This window comes from Mauremys mutica, chromosome 1 (genome assembly GCF_020497125.1).
Source record: "Mauremys mutica isolate MM-2020 ecotype Southern chromosome 1, ASM2049712v1, whole genome shotgun sequence".
NCBI lineage: Eukaryota > Metazoa > Chordata > Testudines > Geoemydidae > Mauremys > Mauremys mutica.
In genome coordinates, this window is record NC_059072.1 from 30,022,444 (window position 1) to 30,043,627 (window position 21,184).

Below are 21,184 nucleotides of genomic sequence, written 5' to 3' on the forward strand. Positions count from 1 at the left end.
TTGCTTTGATATCAAACAGCTAGAAATGCCATTACAGCCTAGAATATCAGAGTTTTTGATCTTAGTATATTTCCATGGCACATTTGTGGTTCTCTCTCTTTTTTACCTGCTTGGAACAAGTAGTTGATCTTCTCCTAATGGCAATGCAATTTGGAACTTTTCCAGAAGCTTAAAGTATTGTGACATGTAGATCTTAGGGAATCTGCTCTTCTTTAAAAGGAATTTTTCCACATCTGAACGCTTTATAATTCCTTTGGGGTATTTAGAAAAGCCTTCCACCTTCACTGTCAAAATCTTTTAAAAAAAGTAAAATAATTTCAACTCTGCAGTCATAATTGGATTGCATTTTTCTGACAAAAATAGTTTTCTGCAATATATTACCAGTATTTACAAAAATTAATAATTCTATTTATAGTAAAACTCAGCATTTCAGCAATGACAGCCATCTGAGCACAAGCTAACAGTTCTGAACAGTATATCCCATGATACTATTTAGCTACCTCTTCATTCAGTGTAGTGTAGTAGTGTACTTTACTGGCTCCCCATACCACATATCATATGGGAGATTATTCCACATGTTAATTAGTGAAGAACAAACCTTCAAAGATTGGGAAGTCTGAATAAACATCTAAAAGTTTGGAAGCTTTTCCAAACTAACCAAACCAATGGTGGATTCTTTCCAGGTAGACCCTCCTATCAGTCCTTTTGCCCCTCACCTGTCCCAATTTACAGGTCAGTACAACCCATCCTCTTCTTCCTTTGACAGCAGGGTCCAATTACCCTTCTTCCCCACCATTCCAGGTTACTGTTGTTGCTTTTTGCCAGAACTCCAGCCTTTAACAATTTGTTGCAGGATTATGCTGCCTTTCACCTGGGATCTCCATTTCATTTTACACATGTTCTGGGACCTAACTGACTATGAGGACTATCAGACACCAGAGAGTAAGAGAACTGAGAAGGGAGGCACTGGGGTACACTTGAACTCTAGAATGCATATTTAAAAGCAGGGGCGGCTCTAGCCATTTCGCCACCCCAAGCACGGCAGCACGCCGGGGGCCGGTCGCCGGAGCCGCCCCTGTTTAAAAGGCAGCAGGAGGAGTCATGCGGACCAAATTGGGGAGCTGTGAAAGGGAGTGGGTCATGAAACCGGGAAGAAATAGAGCAAAATGAGGCCAGGTCAGCTACAGTAGTTGGGGATGGAGGAAAGAGTTGAATAAAGGGATACAAAAAATATAATGAGAAGCTAACCTGTGCCATGATTTTACACAGCCATTTAGGGTCCACAAAATACAGATCTGTTAGCTGAAGTGCTGGGTCTTGAAAATGTAGCAATACACCTATATAAATAATATTGTAATTAGAATAATATCACACAACATCCATATGAAACAAAAGAAAAGAAGGACGTTGCTTTTAGACAATTCTGGGCTGCCTATTTCCCGCTTTTCTGATTAGGGGCCTATTGAATGGTAGATACCCAACTTAAGAATAACTGAAGGTAACAGTATCAGAGTGCAGTCATGACATGGTCATCTTTTCCATTATTTCCTGGTGCCATATTTATAGCCATAATCTGACCTACTCCTTTCAAATATCTAATATCTTCAATGTGAATGCTCAATGTTGATTATTATTTTAGTCTAAGTATCCTCAATTATATAGTCTGCACAGTACTGAGATACTGTGTTAACTATGTTGTATAACTGCTGTCCCAGTCACAGGCTATCCTAGTGATCTTATTTTTCCTCCTGAATCCTCTTCTCTTTTCTGCAGGTTTATTACTTTCAAATAAAGTTAAGGGACATAAGTTGTTGGCAGATTAATCCTTCACACATGATCTTTCCCTTAGGTTATAAAATTTTAAGGTAACAAAATGAAATCATAAACAAGAATAACAGCACGTAGAGGATAATAAGGTGATAAGTAATAGCCAACATGTACTGTCAAGAACAAATCATTTCAGACCAAACTAATTTCCTTCTTTGACAGAGGAAGCAGCAGAAGTCATATCTTGATTTCAGTAAGGTTTTTGACAGAGTCCCACATGACATTCTCATAAACAAACTAGGGAAATGTGGTCTAGATGAAATTACTATAAGGTGGCTGCATAACTGGTTGAAAACCCATACTCAAAGAATAAGAAACCTTTCTATAACTGTTGGTCTTTGAGATGTGTTGCACATGTCTATTCCACTGCAGGTGTATGTGTACCTCATGCACAGATGTTGGAGACTTTTTCCCCCTTAGCAGTACCTGTTGGGGTGGCTCAGGCACCCCCTCTTGCTGGGCACCACCACGTGCTGGTATAAGAGGGTGGAGCAGCCCTTGGCCCTTTGTACCAGATGCACTTCAATAGACGGGAAGGTGGGTGGGTCATGGAATGGACAAGTGCCACACATATTGAAGAAGAACAGTTACGGAAAGGCAGATAACAGGTTTTTTTTCTTCGAATGCTTGCGTGTGTCAATTCCACTGTCCGAAACTGGCATCATCTTTGGACTGAGGGGTAATGATGTAATGAAAAGTGAAGGTGTGGACTGAAGACTGATCACTGCTTTACATATGTCGATAATTGGTACTCGAGCCAGGAAAGCTGCAGAAGTTGGTTATGCTTTAGTAGAGTGCACCAGCATGCTAGTTGGTGAGATCATGTTAATCATTTGGTAGCATAAATGGATTCAGGAAGAGATCCAGGAGGAGATCCTCTGGGAGGAGACTGGATTGCAACCGCGACAAAAACCTGTGTAGAACGCCAGAATTATTTAGTATGCTCTAGGTTGAAAGCTAACCCTCTTCTCACATCCAGTGAGTGAAATCTTTCTCGTTGCTTATGGTGATGGGGTTTTGGAAAAAATGTGGACAAACTAGGTTAATGTGAAAATTAGAAACTACTTTTGTAAGGATTTTGGGTGCAGCTGGAGATAAACCTTAATCCTTATAAAAACTGTATAAGGGGGTTCTGACACCAAAGCTCTCAACTCATCAACCCATCTTGCTGAGTCGATCACTACTAAAAAGGCCACCTTCACATCCAGATAATGGAGGGAGCAAGGTGTGAGTGGTAAAAAGGGAGGTCCCATTGCAGTTGCTAGGACTAAGTCGAGATAGCAAGGAGGGACAGGGTCCCAAATTTTAGAGTATAATCTGGCCAGGACTTTCAGGAATTGAGCAATAATGGGGTTGGGAAGAGAGGGGCCTGTTATCCATCTGTATATGGAAAGCTGAGATAGCAGCCAAATGCACCCTTCCTAATAGTCAGGTTCTGTTTTAGATCAGAATATAGTCCACAACAACACTCGGGGTGCTTGCCAAGGAGACATACCTTTCCCACAAGGCCAACTGGAGAAGTGCTTCCACTTAGCCAGGTGGTCCTAGCTGAGTGTTTTCTACTATTTAAAAGTACATTTTGGACATTCTGTGAGCAGGACCTTTCAAAGGGCATCAGCCATGAAGCATCCACACTATCAGATAGAGAGCTTGGAGGCTGGAGTGGAGAACACGACCATGGTCTCAGGAAATTATATCTGGATCCAACAGGAGGGATAGAGGAAGCTCTATCAAGCATATCAGTGGGACTGAGTACCAGTATTGACTTATAGCGCCAGCAGGGCCCTATAAGAACAAGATGAGCATTGTCCCTTTTTATTTTGGATATGACTCTGTAGAGCAAAGGAATCGGAGGGAAGGTGTACAGAAGGTAATTCTCCCTGGACAAGAGAAAGGCATCTATTAGGGAGCCTGGGCTGGGACCTCCTTCCCTCCCTGCAGGAACAGAACTGATGACATTTTCTGTTGGCCCATGTCCCAAAAAGGTCCACTTGGGGAATCCCCCAGAGCTGGAAGATGGATCTGGCTATGTCTGGACATAATGACCACCTGTGTTGATCAGTCAGCCTATTTTGTTTCCCCAGAAGGTAAGTAGCTTTGAATTGAGGAGGCTATACAGAAGTCCCAGAGATTAATTGTTTCCTGGCAGAGTTGGTTTGACCATGCTCCTTCTTGCATGTTTATGTAAAATAGAGTCGCTGAGTTGTATGTCATACTCAGTAGATTTTCCCCCACTATGTATGGAAGGAAGGTTGAGCAGGCTAGATGTACTGCTCTTAACTCCTTGACATTTAGGTGAGCCTCTAGCTCTCAAGACAATCAAAGACCTTGAGTCTTCAGGGACCCAATGTCAGCCCACCAACCTAGAGATGATGTGTCTGTGACTAGGATGAGTATTGGTCATGTGGGAAGGAAGGGAACTCCCATGCAAACTTTTAGAGGTTCTGTCCACAATCCAGAGACAACAGGACTAGCTCTGGCTTGGAGCATATACTGATGCTAGCCATGTCTGCAGCATCCTGAACTGCAACCTGGCTTACTACACTATACAGGTACATGCTCTATGTGACATAACAGGCTGAGGCACTTGCATGCTGTCATGAGTGAGTAAACTTTCATTTCAAGTACAGTACTAGATATCGAATGGTTTCAAATCTGGTCTGTGGTGTGAAAATCCTAGCCTTTGTGGAGTCAAGGACTGCTCCAGTGAATTTTTTCTTAGGTGGATCTTGGGAATGGGGAGCAAAGGTATGCTGTCAAAAAGGTTGTTGACAAAAAGCTTTCTTTGTGTCACTGGAGTGTAGATTCCAAGAGATTTGAGTGTTGCCCTGGAAGATGTATGGCTGTGAAGCTTGTCAGTTTTCTTGGAGAAGTTTTCTTGGAGAGTAGGGCCTTCAAACGAAAGGTCTTCTACGGTCTGTTGGACTTCAGCATGTATTCTGGATGACTGTAACCATGAACACCTTCTCACAGTGATCGCTGATGCCATGGTTTGAGCGGCCGAATCTGCACTATCCAGACCGTCCTGGAGGACAGTCCACACTCCTCCACAACTACTGAGAACTTTTGCTTGCAATCCTCTGGTAATTAGTCTTTGAATTTAGCAACGTTCTCCCAGACTGTATAATTGTATTAACTCAGGAGTGCCTGCTGGTTTGCGACTCTGAGCTGCAGGCCCACTGAGGAATAAAGTTTGTGACCAAACAATTCTAGGTTTTTTTGTTTGTTTTTTAAAGTTCTTGCTTATAGGTGTGGAGCCTTGTTGTCCCTAGCTTTCTCGTTTTGCTTTGGGAGACGGGGAAGAAGGTTTCTGCCAAAGAGTCTTGACAGGCTCCATGATTGCCTTGTTGATTGGCAGAGCAACCTAAGCTAGGGTGGCAGACACCAGGATGTCTCCCAACTTGTGAGAACTCTAACATACCTCTTCTGGTTGGATGTCAAGGATCAAGGCCACTATTTTCAGGACGTCTTGATGGGTCCTGTGTTCTTCTGGAGGAGGCGAATCTCCCACTGAAACAACAGCATCGTCTTGGTGATGAAGAGGAGGCTGCAACCTGAACCTGAAGTGGAGGCCACTCTCCCCATGTAATGCCTCAGCTGGGAGTCAAAGTGCTGCTTCCATAAGCAAGCCCTTAAGCCTTGCTGCTCTATCCTTTTGTGAACAGGGTTTGAAGCCCTTGCAGATGTGACAATTGTCACTAATGTGGGCCTCACCCAAGCACTTCAGGCAGGTCACATGAGGATCACTGATCAGCATGGAGTTTGAACACATCCCACAGGACTTGAACCCTGGGGAGTAAGGCATTGTTCTGGTACTTGGCCCAGTACCAAAAAGAAAGGAACAATCTCCAAGGACACAAAACACAGAAACCTAGTGCTAATTAACTTGAAAAACTAACAACTAACAATAATTAACTTCAACTATTTACGAGGGAAGCACTTGAGTAAACAAGTCTGATATTGCTTCAACAACTATCACTGGCCATAAGAAAGAACTGAGATGGGTTAAGGGCAGCTCCGCCTTTTAATACCAGCACTCGGTGACACAAGAGGACAGGGGGGTTCTAGAGCTACCCCAATATGTCTGATGGGGAAAAAAGTCTCTGACATCTGTGTAAAAGGCATGTACACACCTACAGTGAAACTGACATATGCAATCACTTGAAGAATTATCAATGATTTGCTGTCAAACTGGAAGGTGGTATTTAGTGGGGTCCCGCAAAGATCAGTCCTGGGTCCAGTACTATTCAACATTTAAATTAATTACTTGGATAATGGAGTGAGGAGTATGCTTATAAAATTTGTGGATGACACCGAGCTGGGAAGGGAGTGTTGCTTGCACTTTGCAGGACTGGATTAGAATTAGAAATGACTTTCACAAATTGGAGAATTGATCTGAAATCAACAACATGAAATTCAGTAACGATACTGAAAGTGCAAAGTACTATATGGAGGAAGGAAAAATCAAATCCACAACTACAAAATGGGGAATAAGTGACTAGGCAGTAGTATTGCAGAAATGGATCTTATAGTGGATCACAGATAGAATACCAGCCAAAGATGTGATGCAGTTGCAAAAAAAGGCTAATATTTTGGGGTCTATTAAAAGGACTGTCATATGTAAGATATGGGAAGTATTTATTCTGCTCTACTTGGTACTAGTGAGTCCTCAGCTGGAGTACTGTGTTCAGGTTTAAGTACTGTGCCAGACTTTAAGAAAAATATGGATAAACTGCCGAGAGTCCAGAGGACAACAACAAAAATGATAAGATTTAGACATCTGACCCATAAGGAAAAGTTAAAATAACTGGATATGTTTAGTCCTGAGAAAAGAAACTATGGGGAGCCTGATCAGTTTTCTAATATGTTTAGGGCTCCTGTTTATCAGGATTTAATAATTTAATTTTTGAAGGTTTATTTTTTTAGCAATTTTTGAGTTTTAGGTAATTGTTCAGAACTGGGGGGGCGGGTTCAGGTCTTTCTCTTTGCATATACTGTAATGACTAATGTGTATTATACATATTGCTCATTACAGTATTAATACACTTATATCCTCAATACTTTTTGTAATGTGCACCAGAGAACTTCTAGTGTGCAATAGCAGGGTCTACCCAGACCAATTAATGTGCAATATGTTAGCGCGCTTTACAAGTGACATCCCGGTACTCCATGTTACTGTTCCATGCACACAAGTCCTTAGATACAAATAACCATTTCTAGTGTTTTTCTGGTGTTAAACACCAATTTCATGGTTTTTTGTATTGGGGATGTTTTATCTGTGCTTATTGGTTAAAACCTAAATATGTTAAGGGCTGTTATAAAGAGGACAGTGATCAATTGTTCTCTGTGCCCACTGAAGGTAGGAGAAGTAATGGGCTTAATCTTCAGCAAGGAAAGTTTAGATTAAGTATTAGGAAAACTATAAGGATAATTCAGTACTGGAACAGGTTATGAAGGGAGGTTGTGGAATCCCAATCACTGGAAGTTTTTAAGAACAGATCAGACAAACATCTCTTGGGGATATAAATATACTTGGCTCTGCCTCAGTGCAGGGAGAAGGGATTGACTAGATAACCTCCTAAGGTCCCTTTCAGCCCCACATTTCCCATGATTCTGTTATTTCAGTCAACTATGTTCTGGCAACCTGCTGAAGGCCCGGTGCACATTGCTGGCACCATACTCTCTTCATTGGGGTAAAGTTTAGTACCTGATTCATTCAGAAAGTGAACTGCATGAGGAAGTTCATTTTCATCCAGCTGTAACTGATTTTCTTGCACCAGTACTAATAATCGCTTTTGGTCAATCACAGGAAATTCAGTTGGAACATTTTCACGTTCGAATAAAATTATCTTCTCAAGTTCCAGATAGCTGTCTGGGATTAGCTGTCCTACTACTGGCTGGTCTCTGATCTGTGCAATTAATAATAATAATAATAATCTTAAAACACATTTTATTTAGTTTTTCTTTTAAATTTCAGACAGATGCATGCAAGATGTAAACTAAGCAGAGAACACAGGTAACCAAATGTCAATAGAACAAAAAAAGTTATCTGATGACTAACCACAGCTTTTTAAAGATTCACAGAAATAAAAAAATATTTCAAGATACACTATGAACACATTTTAAAAATTAATTTTTCATAAAGTACTTCCAAAATTCATTAATATACAAAGATAAATAATTATATACCAGGCATCTGAAAAGATTTTGTTTTTCAAATCTTTCTTACCACAATAACGAGAGTTCAGTTAAATGTTGAAAAGATCTGAGTCAGGAATCCTGTATGTAAGTGAAGCGTGCATATATGACTAAGGCTACGAGTTTTTCACGGAAGTCACAGATTCCGTGACCTCCATGACTTCCGCAGCCGCTGGTGCTGGCTCAGGGGCCGCTTGAGCCGGGCAGCCCCATGGCCGGCAGCAACAGTTTGGGTGTGTGGGAGGGGTCTAGGGGCAGTGGGTTGGGGATGGGGGCTCCCCAGTTCCTAGACGTCAAAGGGGCAGGGGCATGAGGGGGCTCCGCACCACACGTTGGTCACGCTTGCGGGCCCCACCCCTGCAGCTCCCATTGGCTGCGGTTCCCGGCCAATGGCAGCTGTGGCAGCTGGCACTTGTGGTGGGAGCAGCACACCTAGCCCCCTGACCTCTCTGCCACCTGGGAGCTGCAGGGACACGGAGCCAGGTAGGGAGCCCCTGCCAGCCCTTCCCCCCCCCAAGCACCAGCAGGGTTATTGGCCACGCCACACAGCCCAACCCAGCAACAGTGAGGGTACCGGGCTTCGCTGCCCGCCCCCACACCAGCAGCGTCGCCAGAACGCCCCTCCCCCAGAGCACCTGCAGCACCCCGACCAAGTTTTAGTCATGGGTATTTTTTGTAAAAGTCATGGACAGGTCATGGGCCGTGAATTTTTGTTTACGGACTGGTTTCAGAGTAGCAGCCGTGTTAGTCTGTATCTGCAAAAAGAACAGGAGTACTTGTGGCACCTTAAAGACTAACAAATTTATCTTAGCATGAGCTTTCGTGAGCTGCAGCTCACTTCTTCGGATGCATAGAATGGAACACACAGACAGGAGATATTTATACATACAGAGAACATGAAAAGGTGGAAGTATGCATACCAACAGGAAGAGTCTAATCAATTGAGATGAGCTATCGTCAGCAGGAGGAAAAAAAAACTTTTTGAAGTGATAATTAAGATGGCCCATAGAAGGTGTGAGGAGAACTTAACATAGGGAAATAGATTCAATTCACACCTTCTATGGGCCATCTTAATTATCACTTCAAAAAGTTTTTTTTTTTCCTCCTGCTGACGATAGCTCATCTCAATTGATTAGACTCTTCCTGTTAGTATGCATACTTCCACCTTTTCATGTTCTCTGTATGTATAAATATCTCCTGTCTGTGTGTTCCATTCTATGCATCCGAAGAAGTGAGCTGCAGCTCACGAAAGCTCATGCTAAAATAAATTTGTTAGTCTTTAAGGTGCCACAAGTACTCCTGTTCTGTTTACGGACTGTGACTTTTACTAAAAATACCCGTGACTAAAACATAGCCTTACCAATGACATACTCTCAGCAGTTTAGAATCCTAATGCTGTTCTACATATCATTGGGGCAAAATCCTGGCCTCACTTAAGTCCATGGAAATTTTGCTATTGGCTTCAGTGGGGCCAGGATATCATCCCTGGTGTTACCTGGAACTAACCTAAACTGAAGCAACTATGATTTTTTAGATATCTATAAACAGCCTTTTAGATTCTTATATATGAAAAATGTTCATATAAGATTTGTTCCAGCTCTTTTTATTTTTCCTCTCTAGTTCTCCGTGATCCCTTATTGGAATCAACATTAATATTTTATTGAACCAAATATCTTTTGACATTACTCAGTGGTAACAAATGCTTTTCTACCTTGAGGCTAGAGAAAAAATCATGAGTATTAATTTAGCTTCACAAACTACTTATCTAATTAATAATCTTCCTCTGAAGACTCCCCCTCAAGTTCTTAAAATGCTTAACAATCTGGTGCTGGATTTTATATGTGACAAGAAATATTATTACACCCTTAAGTACCCTTGGAAGACTGACAGCCTTGGGCTACCTATTTTAAACTTAAATAACTTTACCTTTATCTTCCTACCTGTTTCCTCATGATTTTCCTTTCACAGAAGCACTATAAAATATATAATTCCTCCTTTCTCCTTATAGCTGCCTTATTTTTTTTATCATCAATGAAGTCTAAACACAATGCTAAATTACACTTCAGAGGCTATTAGGACTATAAGGGTAGGAGGACCACCTCTAAGAATTCTGCATTCGCCAGAATGCTGTGGAAAATATGGCGAGATGTGGGACTGCACACCTTTAAAAGGTGTATCCTGCATTCTCCTCAGTGCTGCTCTGTTGCTGGTTTACTGAAATACAGGAGGTGGGTCTATTCTGTTCCACACAGACATATCCATTCTGGGACAATAAGCAATGGCCTGCTCCCATCCTGTGCACTGCTGAACATACCTAACCAAATTATGGATGTTACTATGCAGGTACACTGTGGAAAAGGAGAAGAAAGGGGTTTTCCAGCCTTTCCCCAGCATTTGGTGCACCAGCACAAAACTAGACATAAATGTGTTACTTGGGCTGATAGATCATTAGGGCAGGCACTGTGGGTGAAATCCTGCCTACAATGTAGCCAATGGGAGTTTCCAATGACTTCAATGGGGCAGGATTTCTCCTTGTGTCTTTAAAGTATCATGTTCACTGATGGCATTATACAAACAATGCAGAAATAGACCCAGAAATAGAAGCTAGACCCTGTCTTCCCATTAGATTCTCTATCTTCATGTCTCTATATGAAGAACCTTCTACACCCACTTCTAGGTGTAAAATCCTGGGCTCAATTTTCCACTACATCCGACCACAGCTTGGGCATAATGGAGAGAAAGGTTAACAGGGAGCCAGTTGCAACTCTCTCTCCTCCATGAGTACACCCTCCTCCTCGCCTCTGATCTACACACTGCTTCTCCACTCCTCTTGTCTCAACTCCCAACACATCTGGCCCCGACCTGACACACCCAAGCATGTTGTCACACAAGACATGGTGCAGAAAGCAACAGAGCTACCTCCACTAGTTTTACACCAGTGGAGATTCTCCCTATATAAGGGTAATTCTCTAAGGGGTTTCTGCAGCTGATGTACATTTGCTTTTCCCTTCATAATACATTTTTTAAACCGTGAAAACTGAAGTTAGTAGATGGGAGAATCTGGTCCCCTTATCTTCAGCATGACCTATTCTGAACTGCTGCTTTAAAATAACTCACCTCAGCTTTATGAACTTTCCACTATCATCATTATCCTGGATTAACCTCTAGGACACAAAAGCATAGTCCTACAGCAAATCACAGTATCACAAGTTTAAGAATTTAGAAATGGCTGACTGCCAGCATCACACAAACATTCTTCTATCTCCCTTAATCTGTTATTTCTAATGGCAATATGTTGCCGTTCAACAAGAGTGAGTAGCTGTTGATCAGACCAATCCAACAATCCATCAGAAAAATGTTCATCTATTTCAATTTAAATGTTTTATTTCTGATATCTTATATATATTAACAAAAACTATACTTAGATGATATTTGTGCTAAAGTTTTGAAAAAAAAAAAAAGTAATGAAGGCAAACCTGTTGATATTTTTTGGATAGTGATTTGCCTTCTTTATTCTGTTATGTCTAAGGTATTATAGTAAGTTTTAGTAACTTGATTTCAAGTATAAAAAAAAAAAAGTGTTACAACATTCTGTTTCCTCAACAACTTTCAATGTAAAGAACAGCATATGGTTTACCTTGAAATTCAGACTCTCCTCTATTATGGTTTTCCGAAGTTTGATCATAGCATCAGATTCTTCTGTAGCATTTACAAAATGATAATCTCGGATTGCTGGGAAACCCCTCTTATTCAACAGCTCTTTGGTAATTTTACTCAGACAGGCCTTACGTTGCTTCTCACTAGAGGCATCTAAATGAGTGCCAACAAGAATCACGGGGGATGAGGAAGCTCGAGCCTGTTAATAAGATCCACATAGTTTGTTATCTCAGTGTTGAATCACGATTTTCTCTTTATGTTTACACAATTCAAATCATAACATATGAAACTCTAGGAACACGAAAAGGCAACCATGTTTGTCACTGCTGCCTCTTTGTCATAATTTATATTTCTCTATTTTCTTCTCAAAAGTGAAGGCAGAGTAATATTAGGAATTTTAAAAACTGATTTGTTTTAATTCACATTCTGCCAGAATTTATGGAAAAAAAACCTGAGTTTTTAAAATATGTAATACAAGGAAATATTTTAGGTCTGTTGATGGAGTAATCAGTAGAACTAAATCTGAAAGTCTATGCATTTGAAGCTGCACGCCCATTTTATAGTTTTGATTGGGTAAGGCAATAACAGTGTTACAGATCTGTTACAAGGATGGGTTTGATCCCGAACACAAACACACCTTTATCTTGGGGAAGCTAGGATCTAGAATACAAACTTTGCAGTTTGGCTCCACCTCTAGTAATATACTCTAGCAAACATATTTTTAGAAAATACAATCTTTCAGCAAACAAATTGGTGCACCTATGAACTAGAGGCACTGAAAGTGGGAAAGGAGTACATGCCAGTTATGGCCTTTTCTAAAAATTCACTATGGCTTTATACCTTGGGGCAGGGAAACAAGATGTGAACACTGTGTGATGAGTGAAGGAAAACAGCAGGTAACAGTTATGAGAAAAGAGTGAAAAAACCTAGTATCTTTGTATTGATCTACCTCTGGTACAGTTAGATTGAAAAAAGTGAGGGTGTAATACTCAAGTTGATAGTTAAGGATATGATAAGATCACGGAGGTCATGGATTCTGTGACTTTAATGGACCTCCGTCACTACTTTGGCTTCAGCCTCGCCGCAGTAGCTGTTAGCAGCAGGGGCTAGAGCTGTTCCCCACCATGGCAGCTGTGTGTAAACCAGTGTAACTCTACTGACTTCATTGGCGTTTATAGCAGTGAGAAAAGTGAACCAGGGCCAATGTTCAGAACTCTCTATACACTATTTAACAGTCCCCCTTACACTGTTTTGTTTGTCTATCCAAAATAACATCATAACTTGCCAAATTCTCATTATGCATACCCTACTGCACAAATCTGAACTGAAAACTGCACTTCTTCATGTCTGCAAAAAATTATGAAGACATTTTCATAATCAATAATACACATTCCAGAAACTTACTAATCTTAATGTTTGTACCAGCTCAGCAGCCCATACAAAAAGTTTCAAGTGAATTCTCTTTGATACTTTAATAGAGTCACTTGGAATTTAAAAATCTATATTATAAAAACACTTCTATTACCTTGATATTAAACAGCCATGGCTTCATAGCATCCACTTCTGCTTGTCCTTTGCTGAGATCATAAACAGCAAGATACAAGGCTCTCTGAGTCATAAAATGTGGATGAGTGCTGTAGAACTCCTCTTGTCCTAATGGATAAAGAAATCAAATATTTCATACTACTTTCCTCACTTCACTCCTTCAGGTGAAAGAAACACAGCAGAACCTCACTTCTCCTCAGTCCACTAATCTGCAAACCTAACTAGTTCTCACAAAAATCCTGACAGTCGCATTTCACTTCTCTGCAACACTTTCCATTGACATTAATGGGCTTTGGATCAGACTTTTGATGAACTGGGATCTAGCAACTTCAGAGGCTGCTTCTTCCTCCACAAACTTCCTAAATAGCTAAGCTGTACAGGAACAATGCATCTAGAGAGACCCGGGTTTAGACAGCTGACACCAGAGGTAGAACATTCGTAGCTGTTTGACATTGGCAGTGGAACTTAAACAGGCAAGATCAGACTGAGCCCAAGCATGACTGTGTTCAGATCTAAATGAGACACAGATCTTTTGACAAAGACTCTTCCTGGGGACACTGACCTCTTTTAGGGGAAAAAATCCCTAAAAATACAAACGTATTGAAACCTGGAAGGAGGGGGTGGACTATAACTATAAGTGAAAGAACGAACGAAAACCAAAAACACATACAGGGATGAAATCCTGGCTCCCCTGAAGTCAATGGCAAAACTCCCACTGAGTTTCAATGGAATCTGGTTTTCACTACAGTTTTTCTACTCACTCATACTCTTCCATAATTGTATTTGGTTCTAACATACAAATGTGATAGGCATATTGGAAATACTTAAAGACAGATAAATTAGGGTGGTTAGTGTGCACTTTGCCTGTATATGTATTCCTTTCAGTGTACCCAAACTGAATTCTGATGAAGTACACCAGAGGGAGCCCTTATACAACTGTTATGGTCTGTAACCTTAACTATAATTTAACTTAAATTTTGCCTCATTGCAGGGGGATGGATTAGATGATCTCTTCATGTCCCTTTCAGTCCTACATTTTTATGATTCTACAGCAAATTGCAGTACTCAGCTATTCTGTAGTCACATTATCATGATTAATACTAAACCACTATTATCAAAATAAGTGATCAGAGTACATTTAATGATGAGGTATCCTTGGGTCTTTTGTTTTATGTATTTATTCAATTAATCACTAATTTGCAAAATTCAGTAACTCATAATGAGTTCCTTGATCCTGAGTATGAATTAGCAAGATTCTGCTGGATGTGGTTTGAGATTTTACAGACTGTTTCTAGGAACAAGCATTGCATATATGAGTTAATCAGGGCAATCAATTTAATATGTTTGTGAACAGAATACCTGCAAAATCCCAGACATTTAATATCAAATCTTTCTTCACTTTGCCTTTCACTGGAACTGACCAGTCCTTTACATCTATGCCTATTGTAGGATTCTGCGTCCCCAAATCTGATCGCTTGCATTTCATTAGTTGTTGTAACAGTGAAGTTTTACCACTGCCAGTATTTCCCACAATCATGAGTTTCATTCTGTTATAAGGGACAGCCTTCTTTAGCCGCTGCTGAAGAAACCTGGCATGAAAAATAGTTGATAAGAAGTGTATAATAAAGACACATACCAAAAGAAGTCTCGAACTGGCAAACCAAGATCATTCCAACCCCTTTTCAAAATTATTTACATAAATTATTTAATATTGCATTTAATCTTTTTGACAATGTGTGTGTTCATTTTGTATTTTTTTAAAATGTTTAACACAGACTAAATATCTTGTGTGTTTTGAACAACTACTGCAAAACTTTCTATGAGTGACATATTGTAACATATTAAAGACGTACTAAGCAACCATTAAATACCTTTGTTTGCATAAGAGTCGTATGCTTTTCTGGAGGTATCATCAACTCAAAGTGATACTATTACATTTTCATATGACTATGAACCACATTTCTCTTGAGGAACAAAGGTTCACCAGAATCATAACTAAGTCAAAGATCACGTGGGAAATCAGTTGATACCTTTAAAGGGGCATATTGTTACCACACCATCCACTGTGTATTCCACAAAGCCATGAAAAACAGACAACAACAATAGGATAACAAACCTTATAATGTCTCTGGCTTTGCATCCAACATGTTTGAAATCTAAATTAAGATGAAGCCCATCCAAAGGAAGATCCCAGACTTTGGACAACTTTCCCATTTCATCTGGAAAGGATCTCAAGCCAAGATTATAACTTACATCCAGAGATGTCAAGTTTTCAAGGAAGCCAATCTGAGGAGGAATCTGGATAGAGAAAAGTTAATAAACATTTGAACATTTATTAAAAGTGAGCGTTTATTTGTCTATATATGAGGATGCGTATCTTAAGCAAATATTTAATAAGACCAAACACAATTCCAATTCTTTCCTTCCAGTTATCATCATCTAAACTATACATGCCTAATATCTTGATTGGACAAGAAAGTAACTCTTAACGAACTAATTTTATATCCCTTTTACAAAGAAGATGACAAATACTGTTCTTACCATACATTAAAGACAGAAAGAGCTTTAGGAAAGATAGTCATATTCTTTTCAAAGGCAATACAGTTCTAATTACATGCTATTTTACTACTAGGGTCTTCATCCATAAAAAGTAGCGCAAGAAGGACCAAATTTAATTTAGGGTTAATCTGAAAACCAAGTGATCATTCTAAAGACCATATATAAATAGGAAAAGTGGTTTGATGTTTTTAAGTATCTAAAAATTCATACTTTACCTCCTTTAACTTGTTATGGGACAGGTGTAGCTTTTCTAGCCTAGACCATGCATATGCTTTTTCATTCAAGTCCAAAATGTCTATCTGATTGTAGTTAAACAAGAGCTCCCTTAAGTTTAAGGATTTCCAGTGCATAGGTCCAGGCAGGTTTATGATTTTATTGTTGCTTAAATCTACTGATCGCAAACTAAGAAAATAAGGGGAAAAATTAGCAGAGAAAATAAATAAAATGGAGACTAGCTATAACTATGTTAATCTGTTATAAACAAACAAAAGGGGAAGATATTAGAATAAGAATTTCTGTTGGAAATTTAGATAGGAAGATAGAAAATTATTGACGATATTAGGCCAACCTCAACAATGTTCTTAAAGGAAGTAAGGTTAGAAAGCAACAGTAATTATCTGAGACGATACTGCAAATAGGATGTGGATATATTGGGGGGAAAAAGGAAAAGAAAACCAGAGAACTATGACTGATTCAATAAAGCATACTGTTAATGTATTTATTTACATATGAAATTATATATTCTGGAAATGAACACTCATAATGTAATGAATATACTTATTTCAGTGACTGAACCAAAAGTGGCACTTTCAAATACATGCATGCATGCGCAGTTACATCAATATGGGATAATATAATTGTTTTTATTTATACAGTATGATGAGTGTGCATGGTACCGTCCAGATTAATAAAAGACCAAATCTAAATTATGCTTTTAGTCACACCTGGGTAAATATGGGGTAACTCAAATATACCCATATATCAGAGCAGAATTTGGCCGATGGTGCCAGGTTCTAGTGACTTCACAGTAATGGCATCTTTACTAAAATAAACACGCTTAGAGCATTCATTTCAATATAATATCAGAAGAATGTACTTATTTTAATGTGTTTTATGAGATTCAAATAAAAAGGCACTAAGTGTTTCCCTAAACGTTCTTGCATGTATATACTGAAGACTACATGTTGAAGAAACACATGAATTGTAGAATATCAGGGTTGGAAGGGACCTCAGGAGGTCATCTAGTCCAACCCCCTGCTCAAAGCAGGACCAATCCCCAGACAGATTTTTGCCCCAGATCCCTAAATGGCCCCCTCAAGAATTGAACTGACAACCCTGGGTTTAGCAGGCCAATACTCAAACCACTGAGCTATCCCCATTATGCACATTTATTTCTATGTGCAATATATGGAACAAATGCAGCTGTGTTTATTTCAATTTGAAGTATGAACTGTGAAAAATTCCTGGACCTCTTATCGGACTTGTCTGGGCTGGGAGACACAAAGCTTGAGAGCTGCATCTCCTTCAATAAGTAAATTAAGTTTTAGGGCTGTCGATTAATCACAGTTAACTCCAATGATTAACTCAAAAAATTAATCATGATTAATCACAGTTTTAAATCACTGTGATGAATACCAGTGGAAATGTATTACATTTTTGGATGTTTTGTTACATTTTCAAATATATTGATTTAAATTACAACACAGAATACAAAGTGGACAGTGCTCACTTTATATTATTTTTTATTACAAATATTTGCACTGTAAAAGTGATAAACAAAAAATAGTATTTTTCAATTTGCACTACAGTACTTGTATGAGGTGATCTCTTTATCGTGAAAGTGCAATTTACAAATGTAGAGGTTTTTTTGGTTACATATCTGCACTCAAAAACAAAACAATGTAAAACTTTAGAGCCTACAAGTCCACTCAATCCTACTTCTTGTTCAGCCAATTGCTAAGACAAAACAAGTTAGCTTACATTTATGGGGGATAATGCTGCCAACTTTTTATTTACAGTGTCACCTGAAAGCGAGAACAGGAGTTCGCATGGCACTTTTGTAGCTGACATCGCAAGGTATTTACGTGCTAGATACTTCTATAGAAGTAGCTTTAGTCAATATGTAACCAGTAGTGGACACTGGAAGGAGTAACAGGAGGGGGCCACAGAGATATTGGCTACATAGGAGACGGGGGTGGAGCTGCAGTGCCAGAACCAGGAGAAGTGGTAAGAGGGAGCTGTCACGTGAGGGATGAATTGAGGAGCAATACTGGTGCCTAAGAAGTGACTTGAAAAAGTGGGTTGGAGAATAGTGCTGAGGCTGGGAGGATAGGAAGAGGAAGTGGACGACTAAACCTCTCTGGAGCTTGGAAAGGTGGTAGAAAGGAATGGGAGTGGCAATGGAAAGGAGCAAGTGCATGAATAACATTGAGTGTGGGAGGTGTTGCTAGGACATTTAAAAAATAGTTAACATATTAAAAAACAGCCGTGTGGGTCTGGACTGAGTATTCGTTACATCCCTAGTATTAATGTGGTTACAATTAAAGGATGGCCAAAATAATGCACTTGGCACAATGTGCTAAAATTTAACATTGCTGTAGCAAACTTAATAGGGCTAGTTTTCACATGAATAATGCTTTGAAGGAACAGGATAATTTGTGACAAATGCAGCTCTAACCCAATTCAACTTAGGGGGCATATGCAGTGTTATTCTTTGAGAAGACATTTGGGTAGGGAGCCACTGGACTCAGTTACCTTGTGTAAAATGATGAAGTTCCAAGACTTAATGAAAAGATAAATTGCCAATTGGTTCTAACTCTGGAGGCAAAAATGGGCAGCTTCAGCATTCCTAAAAACATCTTTTAGTTTTTTAAAAAAAGAGAGGTTCATAGTTTGGAACTATCTAGGGGATTCAGGCTTTCTGCAGTTATTGAAGAAAAAGTGACCTACTCTAGCTTGAGTAGATGGTCACCATATTTTAGATTTAGACTTTTTAGGATGATTTGCTGAAAACGTTGAGTAGAAACACGCTGTCTTTTCTGCTTAATAATGGCCATTCCACTAGGTTTTCCTTCACAGAGGACACAACATTGGCCTTAACAAGTGAAATAACTTACTGTGGAAGAAGAAGAATCGCTTCTGGAATACTGACGAAATGATTTTGAGATAATTTTAAATTTGTTATGCTAGATGGCAAGTTAGGTATGGTATCTAAAATAGAAAAGAAACTGAATTATTTCCTTTAGACATCATTTTTCAGCACTTTTTAACCTTAGTTTATAAAGCTGTCATTTTCTAAAATTAGAGATAGATTGTGAGGCTAGTTTCCAAACACTGGTATCTGTTTCTATTTTTTGGCACTCAAATTGGCACTTACAAGAGTAAATAACCATTTAAATCACCCAAGTGTTGACTTGAGCTCCAAAGACAGGACTGGATTTTCTTTTTCAGGAACTCCCATTTGAAAACTGAGCTCTCAATTTGAAGAGTTTAGAGGAGAATTAAAATTCCTGTTTTCTCCAAATATTTCTATATTTTTAAACTTTTATTAGACACTGTGATAATAATATGATATTATCCAACATTGAAATATTCTTATTTACATTTTGCTGTGTTACTAATACTATATATGCTTGTCATTCCAACAATATAGTAAAATACCATATGTAAATAAAAGATTGCTTAAAAACTTCATTTACATAACAGCTACCTTCTGAAAGACTGAGAAACTAGATTATAACCATGTACAAAATAAAAAATTCTATATGCTGGATAGATATTGTAAGAAATTCTAATAATAATTTAAGAACTTTTATAAATTCATTAGGGCAAGTGATTCATTTATTACAGTTTCTCAAATTAGTTGTTATTTTTTTGTATAAAATGTTTTAAGCCATTGAATCATACACTGTATTGCTTAGTCAGATGACAGTACCAGGAGAAATCTATGCAGACACTCAAAAGGCTCACTAATCTCACTTAAATCAGTGTAAATTTAAATAAATGGAGTTATACTGGTGTAAAACTGGCATGAGAAAAGAATCAAGTTCAAGTTACTATTTATCAACAATTACCACACCACAGTTCCTCAGATGCAACAATTATTTCCTATGGCAAGCATAGGGAAATAGTATTGTATATATGATAATTGTTGTGGTAAACTGTGGCTAATGGATATAGTATAGTAACTGTTGATAAATGTTTAGGAGGCTAATACTGTATATTACACCTTGCTGTTTTTCAAGCAGTCTTTCCATTAACTGTTCTGCTTTGCCTTGTCCCTATCTGGACTACACCACGTATCATCTAAACCTCTCATTCTTTTTTTAGGAACTCCTAGAATACTTACCAAGTAAATTCATTCTGGCACTAAACATCTCCAATTTTGTGCACTCCTTGAGAAAATCAACAGACAGGGATGAAATATTGTTCTTACTAATGTTTAAAACTTTCAGTTCCTTCAAGCATATGGGTGAACATATACCTGCAATTTTGTTTCTAAGGTAAAGGAAAACAAATATTAGAAGTGTTATACAAAACTACTTGCTTAAAAAAAAAAAAAAAAAAGGAAAGTTAGAGTATGGACCTGATTTTGCTGTCTTTACTTATGCGAACAGAAACTGAAAATAGTATTACCCGAGTAAGGACTGATGGATCAGGATTGATATTTATCCACAATACCAATGCATATGACAATGTGAATACTTCATTGTATGTATTTATTCACTTTATAATTCAAATGTTAGCATGTGCAATAAAGTGTCATTTTCTGATTACACATCAAGGTCCAATCCTTCAAGCACATGTGATTAACTTTATGTAAGGGTATGTCCACACCACAATTAAAAACCCGCAGCTTGCCCATGTCAACTGACTCAGGCTCACAGGGCTCAGGCCAAGTGGCTGTTTAACTGCAGTACAGACATTCAGGCTGCCCTTTAACTTGAGCCCTGCGAGCCCAAGAAAGCTGGCACGGGCCAGCTGCGGGTGTCTAATTGCAGTGTAGACATACCCTATGTGAGCAGTTCCACTGACTTAATATGTATTTGCAGGATTGCAACCTAAAGAGCATCTGTCAATTTAAAAGAAATAGGTAACCAACTTCTACAGGACATGGACAGACAAGGAGATAGTTCTAAGATTAATATATGATATTACAATGCATGTATTCTAGAAAAAACAACAAGGGAAACAGAGAGAGTTAAAGATTTTCAGTGTGAAATATAAGCTAAGATGCTAGAGATATGTGAGAATGAGAGGAATAGCAAAAACCTCTCTACAATGGTGATATTAGAAACATGAACTCATCTAATGAAAAATAATAAAAATGAAGAAAAGGAATGGAAACCTGGATTCTGCATCTCCTTGCTTTTGTGAATTTAATTAATTACTATATCAC

General features: G+C 38.9%; 1 protein-coding gene across 1 annotated transcript in view; it reads right to left on the reverse strand.

Annotated features, from left to right (window-relative positions):
- LRRK2 (leucine rich repeat kinase 2) overlaps positions 1-21,184 on the reverse strand; it is a 117,067-nt gene that overhangs the window by 24,364 nt on the left and 71,519 nt on the right. Inside the window, exons 25-34 of the mRNA XM_044982338.1 lie at positions 20,135-20,283; positions 18,903-18,996; positions 16,002-16,188; positions 15,344-15,525; positions 14,587-14,816; positions 13,208-13,335; positions 11,663-11,881; positions 7,535-7,736; positions 1,249-1,337; positions 107-294 (exon numbers count right to left, since the gene is read on the reverse strand). Coding sequence (XP_044838273.1) covers positions 107-294; positions 1,249-1,337; positions 7,535-7,736; positions 11,663-11,881; positions 13,208-13,335; positions 14,587-14,816; positions 15,344-15,525; positions 16,002-16,188; positions 18,903-18,996; positions 20,135-20,283 — 1,668 coding nt within the window. The remainder of the gene's footprint in view (positions 1-106; positions 295-1,248; positions 1,338-7,534; positions 7,737-11,662; positions 11,882-13,207; positions 13,336-14,586; positions 14,817-15,343; positions 15,526-16,001; positions 16,189-18,902; positions 18,997-20,134; positions 20,284-21,184) is intronic.